Source organism: Protomyctophum parallelum, assembly GCF_964188405.1.
Source record: "Protomyctophum parallelum genome assembly, chromosome: 22".
Classification (NCBI taxonomy): domain Eukaryota; kingdom Metazoa; phylum Chordata; class Actinopteri; order Myctophiformes; family Myctophidae; genus Protomyctophum; species Protomyctophum parallelum.
In genome coordinates, this window is record NC_139714.1 from 24,608,743 (window position 1) to 24,621,255 (window position 12,513).

Below are 12,513 nucleotides of genomic sequence, written 5' to 3' on the forward strand. Positions count from 1 at the left end.
AGAGGGGTACAGTATTATGGTAATACTAATACTCTCACCTGGTAATACTCTCACCTGGTACCTCACCTGGTAATACTCTCACCTGGTAATACTCTCACCTGGTAATACTCCCACCTGTTACCTCACCTGGTAATACTCTCACCTGGTAATACTCCTGCCTGGTAATACTCCCACCTGGTAATACTCTCACCTGTTACCTCACCTGGTAATACTCTCACCTGGTAATACTCCCACCTGGTAATACTCTCACCTGTTACCTCACCTGGTAATACTCTCACCTGGTAATACTCTCACCTGTTACCTCACCTGGTAATACTCCCACCTGGTAATACTCTCACCTGTTACCTCACCTGGTAATACTCCCACCTGGTAATACTCCCACCTGGTAATACTCTCACCTGTTACCTCACCTGGTAATACTCTCACCTGGTAATACTCTCACCTGGTAATACTCCCACCTGTTACCTCACCTGGTAATACTCCCACCTGGTAATACTCCCACCTGGTAATACTCTCACCTGGTAATACTCTCACCTGGTAATACTCTCACCTGGTAATACTCCCACCTGGTAATACTCTCACCTGTTACCTCACCTGGTAATACTCTCACCTGGTAATACTCTCACCTGTTACCTCACCTGGTAATACTCCCACCTGGTAATACTCTCACCTGTTACCTCACCTGGTAATACTCCCACCTGGTAATACTCTCACCTGTTACCTCACCTGGTAATACTCTCACCTGGTAATACTCCCACCTGTTACCTCACCTGGTAATACTCCCACCTGGTAATACTCCCACCTGGTAATACTCCCACCTGGTAATACTCCCACCTGGTAATACTCCCACCTGGTAATACTCCCACCTGGTAATACTCTCACCTGGTAATAATCTCACCTGGTAATACTCTCACCTGGTAATACTCTCACCTGGTAATACTCTCACCTGGTAATACTCCCACCTGGTAATACTCTCACCTGGTAATACAGGTGCAGTTTGGCTACCATGGTGCGACGAATCTGCCGCCTGGAATTGCACGATAGCCGGAAAATGACGTTGGTGCGGCCTTACCTTCTTTTTAATATACCTTGCCCCTTTGGTCTCCAGGGTTACTACGACACAATGGACGCTGGCTTTGTGGACGAGGAGGGCTTTCTTTACATAATGTCGCGCTCCGATGACGTCATCAATGTCGCCGGGCACAGGCTGTCTGCCGGGGCACTTGAGGAGGTAGGACAAACTAGATTAAGCGGTTTCCTCCTGATTTCATCCTCTCTCTCTCTGTGGACATAATGTGTGTGTGTGTGTGTGTTTGCAGTCTGTGCTGCAGCACCCTGGTATCGTGGACTGTGCTGTGGTCGGTCTAGAGGACACGCTGAAGGGTCACGTCCCGTTGGCCCTGTGTGTCCGCAGGGATGGTAAGGCACACACACGCACACACCAATAATCCATTTTAAAATATTTATTCTCTACATCACAAATGGACAGACGTTTCAGCTATCCAGCCTTCATCAGTATGTCCATGGCAGTGGTGGAAAAAGTACTCAAAGGTTTTACTTAAGGAAAAGTGTATGAATGCTCTGTACAAGTAAAAGTCTTGGCATGAAAGTATTGGCATGAAAATGTACTTAAAGTACAAAAAGTAAAAGTCCTATAGTAACTAGTGACTATGTTTTCAAATAAATGTACGAGTAAAAGTATTGGAATTCTATTCAAGAAAACTCAGGAAGAATACTCCAAGTACCTCAAAATGTTACTTGAGTACAGTACATGAGTTAAATGTACTTAGTTACTTTCCACCACTGATGGTAAGCGACATACACACAGATATACACAATATTGTCAATGGAGTTTAGCTACAGTTAGATATCGGTGTGCGTGTACATATTATTATATAATAATAATGTGTTTGTGATCCAGATGTGCAGAAGAGTGAGGAGGAGATCATAAAAGAGATGGTGAGCTTGGTGAGAGACACCATCGGCCCGGTCGCAGCCTTCAGGAAGGTGTTGTTTGTCAGAGGGCTGCCCAAGACTCGCTCCGGCAAGATCCCCCGCGCCTCTTTAGCCAAGCTGGTCAACGGCAAGCCATACAAGGTACTAGCCCACTCCTCTTTAGCCAAGCTGGTCAACGGCAAGCCATACAAGGTACTAGCCCACTCCTCTTTAGCCAAGCTGGTCAACGACAAGCCATACAAGGTACCAGCCAACTCTCAATCGCTCCCATTGGACTGGTTAACCACTCAGGCCCTACAGTATATAGAGCACCGCAGTCTGCCGTAATTTAAACATCCTACCCCCCCCCCCCCCCCCCCTCCCATTTACGAACTCCAAAAGTAATACATAATTATACTGTACATCATTAGGAGGCTCCTGGCATTGTGCAATTGTTTTTACATTCTACTTTTGATGACATTTTCACTTGTGAATGTGACAAAACTCAAGGTGGTTCTGGTAGATTGTCATTTCTCCATCTCAGTTTTCAATGGTTCGTTTGAAGTATTTTAAGTTCCAAAGGGCAAACTGAATAAAAAAAAGGTTTCGTGGGTTTATTCGCTTATAGGATAGTGCCCCCTGGCGTGATCACAGAATTCCACCCTTGAGGCTGTCAAGGCGAGTCTTCAAGATAAGTAGTCTCGGCTCAGGTCAATACAGGAGTTTATCAAGTCTCCCATAAGCGAATATTGAAGTGAGTGATATGATTTAAAAAAGAAAATTCTAACTTAACCCCTGTTCTGAATATTACGAGCAATATATTTACCAAAACACCCTCCTTGTCTGGTTGGCAGGAAGGGAATTGCTTAACTCGAATGAGGTGGCCGGCTTCAGCGAGTGTTATAAGCAAAATACCATAAGGGGTGGTCCTTATGGTAGGGCTGTCATGATTACAACTTGAAGTTAACGATTGTCACACAAATAATTAACGATTAACGATTATTATAAAATATTGTGTTTTTTTGCATTGAACATTGGAACGTTACAATTTGTATTTCTGTTTACAGGACAGATATGACAAATAACTTAAATATACAAAGAACACATTTAATGATTTCTTATCAAAAAAATTACAAAATAGCAAACTTACACAAGTGACGTGTTGTAATGTTTGAAAATGTATGGACATATACTATACATTATAGGTATTGAAAAATAGTAGATCTGCTATTTTTGAAAAATCGTGAATGTGGCGCAAATTTGAAATATATATTCTTTCAGAGCGAACCGAGTGGCGCGATACGAGCTTGTAGGTCTGCTATTTTTTGAAAAATCGAAGAGCGACTGACATTTTTTAGAATCTGATCTCAGGTCAGAATGGGTTAAATGGGTTAAAAACTGTCCCCACAGATCACTCCAACCATCGAGGACCCGGAGGTGTTCAAGGACATCGAGAAGCAGATAGAAAAATCACAGAGAGCAGCTGGACTGTGAGCTCCTCCTGAGCGTAGGGGGGATGGTAAAAACATGAAAAGAGTGTTCAATCAAAGCAACACAAGCTAATCCAACGTACATTTGTAGACGATAATGTAGATGATTTTTTTTTACTAATTTCATTAAATAGTCAATTATTTTAGAATTGACGGGTAGATTATTGTGGGGCAGCTATAATAGTTAGACATTACCTGACCTTCTTAGTCTTCCTACATTTTCACATGAAATAGTAAGGAAGTGTTATGGACCATTAAAAACCCACAATGTAGGGTTGAATGTATTATTAAATAAGCTGATTCTACTGTTGACTAGACATTTCCAATAATTTTTAATAAAAAAATGATACTTAAAATGTACTGTGTGATTTGCATTTGTATATTCATGACCAATGTTATTTATCAGCTCTTTCCTAGGATAGGATCGTGTCACAATGCTGCATGGATTGCTTCAATTCCTGTCTTTTTCGCACCCATGCAATGGCAAAACACAAATTTGATTGTGCCATACTTAATATTCTTCCCACAAAGTTCGACCATTGTCATCGGCCGCACGGTATACACAAGCCCCGCAATATATACATGAAAACATGTGGCAATTCTTGCCGCTACGTGTTACTAAAAAAATCCCCATTGACGTTCTGGGGACTAATCTGAGCGCTCAACCTTTGGTTGCTTTGAATGCCAGCATCAGAGTTTTGTACTGCGGGCAGCGACCGGGAGCCAATGGAGGGAGCGAATAAGGGGAGTGACATGTGAGATTTTTGTCTGGTTAAAAACCAGGCGAGCTGCAGCATTTTGGATCAATTGGAGAGGCTTAAGTGCGCATGCCGGTAGGCCAGTAAGGGGGGAGTTACAATAGTCAATGGATAAGGAGCTGGGCTGACTCCTAGGTGAGAAAGGGTCTAATTCGTCGAATGTTGTAGAGTGTAAATCTACAGGATTGAGTGACGGCTGTAATGTGTGCTTTGAACGAGAGCTGACTGTCCAGGACGACACCAAGGTTCATGGCTGTTGAGACAGACATTACCAAGGCGTTGTTGTCTACGGACTGCCCCATGCCCGCATGGGGCAGGACTTAGCTGGGAAGAAGAGAAGCTCAGTCTTGTCTGGGTTCAGCTTGAGGTGGATAGAAGACATCCACTGTGAGATGTCAGCCAGGCATGCAGTGATGCGCTCTTCCACCTGAGTAGCAGAGGGGGGAAGGATAGAAACAGTTGGGTGCATGTCATCGATATAGCAGATAGATTGTGAGCAGAGATGACAGTGCCAAGGGATTTAGTGTACAGGGAGAAAAGGAGGGGAACAAGTACAGATCCCTGTGGGACCCCAGTTAGGAGGGTTTCGGTTGGATGATAGCAAACCTTTCCAAGAAACCTGGTAAGTCCGGTCGGTTAGGTAGGAGCCAGGAGGAGAACCACTTTAGTGCCGTGCCGTCCCGCCGATGCCTAGATCAGCTAGGGTGTCTAGGAGCAGCTGGTGGTTCACTGTGTCAAATGCTGCTGATAGGTCTAGGAGAATCAGGACTGCAAAGTGGGAAGCAGCCTGGGCAGCATGTAGTGCTTCTGTGACTGCGAGTGCAGTTTCCGTGTAGTGGGCCTTTTTGAATCCTGACTGGTTGGGATCCAGCAGGTTGTTCTGTGAGAGATGGAGAGAGAGCTGGTTAGAGACAACATGTTCAAGGGTTTTGGAAAGAAAGGAAAGGAGTGATACCGGTCTGTAGTTCTTGACATCTGAGGGGTCAAGGGTTGGTTTCTTGAGGAGTGGCGTTACTCTGGCTGACTTGAAGGCAGATGGGACCCAGCCTGAGGTTACTGAGGTGTTGATGATGGAGGTGATGAAGGGGAGCAGATCAGGTGCGATGGTCTGGAAGATTGGAGACGGGACAGGGTTGAGAGGACAGGTGGTAGGTCTAGTGGAGGTGACTAGTTTTAGTCTGGGGAAAGAGGAGAGAAGGAGGACATACATGGTATGTTGGGGTTAGTGTTGGTTGAGTCATATGCTTCTTTATGGGGGAGGGGGGAAAGGAGCTGCTGATATCAACCTTCTCGAAGTAGGTGACAAAAGCATCAGCAGTGAGGGATGAAGGTTGAGTGGGGGGAGGGGGCTTAAGGAGGGAGGAGAAGAGCTTCCTTGGGTTAGAAGTACAGGATTGGATTTTGGTGCGAAAGAGGTTTTAGCAGTGGTTAGTGAGAGGGAGAAGGCAGAGATAGTGAAAGTGGGAAAGGTCATCTGGTAGCTTTGTCTTGCGCCACTTCCTTTCGGCTGCCCTGAGAGGTGTTCGTTCAGATCTGAGGGTTTCAGATAACCAGGGAACCGGTGGACATGAGGGAGCTGGCCTGGATGAGAGAGGGCAGTGTTGGCTTTCTCGTGGTTCTAACGGTATTCGAATACATCACACGTTTTTTGGGTGGTCTAAGCAATCAGATCGGATCTACAGTGCAGCAGACAGGAAGCAAACGGAATCAGGGTAGCCGGAACCTGAAATCAGCACGGAAATCCTCCAAACAAATCGTCCTCAAGGCCAAATTCACGACAATGAATGCAGCTACTTCTGACAGTATTTTCTTTTTTATTGACAATGAAAATCTGCTTACCACTTAGTTTTGACCAAAATACAAGTAGTAAATAAATAAATAAAACAAAATGGACACAAAATAAAGTGATTCATTGTTCGTGCAAATCTAAGTCGTAAAAACAAAGCGAGGTGAAAGACTTGATTGAATAGCCCGTCAGAAATAACTCAAAGACAGCTATTAGGGTCGTACAGCAGGGCGCCCTGTAAAAACTCTGATGGAAAACGAAGAGTTAAGTCACACCAACATAAGTCACAGCAAGCAACAGGTTTTTGTCATCAAAAGGTCACCTCACACTTCAACATGGTCATCATATACACTCAAACGCACACTATGAGCTAAAGCAGGTCCTGTCTTTCAGTTATTTCTTCTGTGTGCTAGTTCTCAGGGTTGGCGGGAGAAAAGACGAAGGCCAGCTTGGCTGAGTGTTTGAGTGTTCGGCGTGTGCTACTATATGGCCCGCTGGAAACACACGGTACAGCAGAATGAACAACGTCCTGCTTGTTCTCTGAGAGGAAGCTTTGTGCGACTTCTGAGGGGGAGTAGAGTGTCATGGTTTTTTTAGTTTTGTCCTTGGCTGTAAAAAGTCCAGAGTTGTCTTTGTTGTATCAAAGTGCTTGTCAGGTCTCTAGGCGTTTACTGTGTCCTCCCAGAATGCTAGCTGTTGTGTATTTTTGTTTTTTATAAGAGAGGAGAGTGGAGGGTTTTTTTTTTATGGGGGAGGGGGCTCAGAAGGGGCCAGTACACCACTTTAGGGCTCATAGCCCTGTTCTAAACATGTTTTCAACATCCAAAGTCTCTCTTGTCAGCAGCACAGAGTCCTCATCGTTGTCTGTCATCGCCAGCACAATGAAAAAATAATGTATGTACAAAATGGTTTTGGAGAAAGGGGGACGGGATAGCATGAAGAATGTTCAAAGAGCAGCATATTTTTTTTTTTAATCTATGAACTACTAAATGAGAGGACAGGGGGCGTGTCTGCACAAACTCTGAATATTTGTTTTTGTTTTATACATGTGTATTTATATATATTTATATATATATTTAGAAAAAACGCCATATTTATATTCATTTACAGATAAACCTAGACAACTCCTGTAGAAGAAATACACAGTACATTATGCAATCGACAAGTTTTTACTGTACATGTAAAAGGTAGAAATGAAAACATAGCACCGGCATCTGGTGCCCACGTCATGGGGGGGGGGTGGGGGGTGGGGCTTGGCTTATAGTAAAGAGAGGGCAGCTTGGCAGGAGAGAGACCCCCTCCCTGACTTTAGACCTCCCACCCCACGCTCTCTCTCATGTAACTGGTGGAGGGAGGGCAGGGCTTCTTCTTGGCAGTGAAGTGTCGACAGAATGTTTTTTTTTGTTTTTGTTCCCAGGCAAGTTGGCCCATCTTAGCAGCAGCTCCGTTGGTCAGGCTCCGTGTTAAAACCGCACCTGTGGTGGAGGGAGGAGGGAGGGAGAGAGGGAGAGAGGAGAGAGGGAGAGACAAGTGGGTGGCAAGGACAGAACATCTCATCTCTATTACGATTTGTAATTGACCATATTCCTAGTGCTGTTACGATTACACATTTGAGTCGACGATTGAAATGTCTCATATGCAGGGGAGGGTGGGGGGGGGAATCGTAAGTGAATCCCCGCTATGAGGCTGTGCCAAGGCAGGCTAATGCTTTGGTGCACTGCACTCACCCCACCTTGTGGAGAGGCGGGAGGGCTGTCTAAAGGCTGCTGCACCTAAGTAAGATGGCCGCCACGTAGCGACATCACTCTCCATTGGCCAGCAGTGCGAGTGAGCCATCTAGCCTTTCTTTTATATAAAGTATATATATATATATATATATATATATATATATATGGAAGGAAGGAAGTGAGACCAGTGTCTGTGACATCACAGACCCTTTGAAATACAAAAATATCTAAAAACACACATTACCCATGTTTTATGCATTATTTTAAGTGAGGATTATGTTATGCTTTAGCTGTAGCTGTAGCTTGTAGATTGCTATTTTTGGAAAATCGTGATAATGTGGCGCAAATCTTTTGAATATATATTCTTTCAGTGCGAACGTTTTTTAACTCAAATCTTTGCTTCTGGGAGGGTCCCTGGAACTACATATTTTCAGATGGGGGTCGGCGGGCCAATTACATATATTTTTGGGGGTCCTTGACATGAAAATGTTTGAGAAAACCGTCGGGATTTAGAAGACATCTTGTAGAATCGTCCTCGGGTCTAAATGGATTAACCCATTCTGAACGGGAACCCCTTTTGGTGTTAGCATTATGTTATGCTTTAGCTATTGAAAAATAGCAGATCTACAAGCTCATAGCGCGCTACGAGCTTGTAGGTCTGCTATTTTTGAAAAATCGAAGAACGACTGACATAGAAACATAGCTTTTTCAGAAAACTGTCAGGATGTAGAAGACATTTTTAGAATCTGATCTCAGGTCAGTAAATGTACGTGGTTTACTTTATCCACCACTGATTATCTACGCAAGGCACAGCACGGCTCATCTTAGCGGCACAAACGGTACACTGAGCTTTTTATTTTATTGACATGAAAGACTCTGAGACATCACTGTGTGTACCGTGGCACGCTGCCCGCCCCGCCATGCCTCTTCTCATCCCAGCTACCTGCTAACAAACAACACAGCGGGCTCCCTGCCAAGACAAACATGATTATCTATCCGGGGGGGAGAACAAGTGACTCTGCTTTCTTTGATCCGCCGTCTGGTTTGATTATAGCCCATTTAGACGATTCTAGTTCCATTCTACAAATGCCTTTCTGAAGTTTTCTGAAAACCCTATGTTTCTATGTCATTGCTGGTGCTCAAACTATTTAATTCCAAGGATCCCCAATATCATTATGTAATTGGCTGCGGACCCCCATCTGAAAATATGTTGGGACCCTCCCAGAAGCAAAGATTTGAGTCACTGTTTATCTTGATTGCTAATTTTTATTTTGTTTTTCACTCGTCGTCTTTTGAATACAATTTCATTTAGTTTCAGTCATATTGTTTAGTCACCTGAAATGTTTTAGTGTTAGTCTAGCCTTAAATATCGTTGAGATTTTAGTCGACTAAAATGTATTTTGGCAGGCCTTGATGGCGTCGTAATTTTATAGCTGGTTGCATGCTGTAAATAGCTGATCTACAAGCTCAACGACATGACGAGTTGTGAGCTTGTAGATCTGCTATTTTCACAGCGCAACCAAAACATGAAATCACTATTTATTAGCTCTACGGGATCTCTTCACCACTAGTGCCTCATCCCTAACACTTTAGTATTTATTTGTTGACAAAATGTAGTTTTAGTTTTGAGTCATTATGACTTTGTCATAGTTTTAGTCGACGGAATCAGTGTTACATACAGCGTACAGTATCTCTCGTCCTCTCAGCAGGAATAGGTCCTCACCGTAGAGCTGTCCAGACGCTGCACCGTCGAGGGTCCGACTGTAGGGGGAGACAGAAATCATTAAGCAAGTACAGTGCACTCTGTTTTCCCCCCCAAATCAAAATAGGCCCACACTCTCAAGGCAACATTCCTTCTTTAAAACCCATTTTGGGGCGGGAACCCTTTTTGGTGTTAGCATTATGCTATGCTTTAGCTATTGAAAAATAGCAGATCTACAAGCTCATAGCGCGCCAACGAGTGGTGCGCTACGAGCTTGTAGGTCTGCTATTTTTGAAAAGTCGAAGAACGACTGACATAGAAACATAGCTTTTTCAGAAAACTCTCAGGATTTAGAAGATATTTTTAGAATCTGATCTCAGGTCAAAATGGGTTAACATCCACAGCGGATCAGATTACCCAAGGTAATTGTCATGGATATACTGTAAAGACACATAGTTATCCATAGCAGTACAATCACAGCACACAAACATACCCCCACACACACACACACACACACACACACACACACACACACACACACATACGTCCATACAGAGATGCACTGAACTGGGGAATTAGTTGTATCTTCACCCGGGCAACAATACCATCATCACACGGTCAAAAGGATGTTTTAAATGTTGAGTGTTGGAACACACTCAGCAACATGGTCAGACCTTTTGTGTACAACACAGACCGGTGAGGAAAGGACACACAGAGGGAAGATTGTTTCATTTTTCAATGGGATTCACCTTGTTAGGAGCAGAACTCTGGTCAAAACGCATCTCAATTGTGGTAGTGGGTACCCATACAAATGAAGTCCGAAGAGTCCAGTATTTCTCTCATAAATAAAGGCTACAAACACGCTTCATGAACAACACAATGGAAAACAGCAGAAGCTAAAGTTGACATTTATTGATGTAAAATTATTTTATGTGGACAATTAACGTTAATTTGTTTACGTACAGGCACAATTGTGTGTGGATAACTTAAACACCAGTATGTTTTGTTGCAGCAATGTTATGCTATTTCGGAATAAGTAAATACTATTTACTTCACTTAATTCTTTAAAAGAATGAAGATATTTTTTTGTTATTTGACCTGTTTCTTTTTGGATCCGAATTGGGGAATCAATGAAATCCTAATGATACTCGTCAGGACACATGTGGAGGTCTGTAAAGACACATACTGTAACGAACGAATTCTCTCTATAGACCTTCAGATGATTTTGACCAGGGTCCTCCTTCAACAGCGGAGAGAGTGAGAGAGAGAGAGAGAGAGAGAGAGTGGGACGTTGTTATGACAAACGGTGTCATTGGTTATGTTAATGCGTTTTCCGCCCACGTAAAAACCTGCTGATGCGGGGCAACACCAAACGGCACTCACATCATCATTCATCATGTTTTTCGCTGCTTCAGTTAACGTCTTAACATCCAAGGGTTGCCACCAGCAGCAAGACCCTTTCCGCAAAGAGGTAAGCATGGTTGCCTATCCCATGACTTGACCCCTATAGCTTTGAACACCCAAGGGTTTTACACCAGTGACCGTCTAAGAACTCTTGCTAAAACCCACCCTTTGGAGAGTAGCAGGGTATTGAGGGATAGAACAGAAATCAAAATGTGTAGGAGGGGGAGAGGAAAAGTTGGTGGTGAAAGACAACAGAGAACAGAAAGATACAGTATACTGCATGGCAGGATGGTGGGGGGCAGAGAGAGAGAGGTGTTTAACCCATTTTGGGGCGGGAATGTTTTAAACATTACGTTGTAATTTAGCTATTGAAAAATAGCAGATTTACAAGCTCATAGCGCACGACCGAGTGGCGCGCTGCGAGCTTGCAGGTCTGCCATCTTTGAAAAATCGTGAAAATATTTATTTCAGAAAACTGGAGGATTTAGAATAATTTAAATGGGTAAACGTGTAGTGAAGCCTGGTTCATACTCAGTTGCGTGTCGGCGTCGCGCAGCGAAAACAGCCGGTCGACTCGCGACTCACGAGCTCGTCAGTCGGGCCGCGTTCGGTGCCTACCGTGCAGTATAATCTTTTTGACGCGGCAAAAATAGTGGAATGGGCTATTTTCGGTTGCACGACACCGGCCGCGCGCGCAACTAATATATAACTCAGGCTTAAGGCACGCCGCCACCAGGGCCAGAGAGCCTGTGGTCTTCAGTATAGGGGGCATAGCTGACCTTGAAACCAATCCAAATACATGTCGTCGGAACTGTCGTCCATGGTCTCATAGACTACTGCGGAGAAGGCAGTCCCAGTGTCAAAGAGAACAAGAGACATTGTCAGAATGCTCCACACACACACACACACACACACGGTGAGGACCCCCCCAGACCCCCACTCGGATAATAACCAATAAGTGAATGTTGTAGCACTACTACTGTACTACGCACAACCCCTAGTTCTTCATCTCCAGTTAAACAGTGGTTTTCAACACTTTTCTTATAAAGGCCCATTATTTATTCGGTATTTCAGCCACGGACCATTTGATCCCAAGACTTTGAATATTTTGTTGTTCTTTGATAAGATTTTGTCCACAATTCTATGCTGTATTGATGCTGGTACCATAGGATAGACAACAGGCAAATGATTAAAAAAAACTATTCTTCTACATCCTCTAATTGTGTAGACTAAATGAATTAATGCCGTTGTTTAACAATAATTTTACTCTCGAGAGGGTACAATGAAACGTTGGTCGCGTAATCATTTCACAGTCTCAAGAGTTAAAGAATAAAGATCTATAAGGGTCCATTTGGTTACCAAATGGTTGAAAACCACTGATGAAAACGTCCCTGGTGTGTCAGGAACTAAAAGGGACATTTCACCGCTGGAAGAAACTGCAGTCACATGTTAATAGTATTTGTAGTCGATAACAGTAGCACAATTTGAAATTTGCACCCTATGGCCAGAAAATAATGAAGTCTGTGTGTTTGACTGGATAGCTGAATTCCTACAATGACCATAATGCTTTGGTGCACTGTTGGCTGCGTGGAGGTGTGACTTGTAGTCCAGGAAGGAAGTGAGACCACATTGTCACGACAAATTTCGGTCATGAACATGGCGTCATACTCATATCTAAAAACATTACACACATTAAAGGAGAATTCCATGC

General features: G+C 43.7%; 2 protein-coding genes across 2 annotated transcripts in view; one reads left to right on the plus strand and one right to left on the minus strand.

Moving 5' to 3' along the window:
- The window catches only part of acss3 (acyl-CoA synthetase short chain family member 3), a 52,840-nt gene extending 49,077 nt beyond the window's left edge, over positions 1-3,763 (plus strand). Inside the window, exons 13-16 of the mRNA XM_083758279.1 lie at positions 1,109-1,231; positions 1,320-1,419; positions 1,922-2,097; positions 3,346-3,763. Of these exons, the coding sequence (XP_083614405.1) occupies positions 1,109-1,231; positions 1,320-1,419; positions 1,922-2,097; positions 3,346-3,429 (483 nt within the window). The 3' untranslated portion in view covers positions 3,430-3,763. The remainder of the gene's footprint in view (positions 1-1,108; positions 1,232-1,319; positions 1,420-1,921; positions 2,098-3,345) is intronic.
- A 3,479-nt stretch (positions 3,764-7,242) lies between these two features.
- ppfia2 (PTPRF interacting protein alpha 2) overlaps positions 7,243-12,513 on the minus strand; it is an 87,156-nt gene continuing 81,885 nt past the window's right edge. The window contains exons 28-30 of the mRNA XM_083758288.1: positions 11,582-11,635; positions 9,376-9,457; positions 7,243-7,444 (exon numbers count right to left, since the gene is read on the minus strand). Coding sequence (XP_083614414.1) covers positions 9,399-9,457; positions 11,582-11,635 — 113 coding nt within the window. The 3' untranslated portion in view covers positions 7,243-7,444; positions 9,376-9,398. The remainder of the gene's footprint in view (positions 7,445-9,375; positions 9,458-11,581; positions 11,636-12,513) is intronic.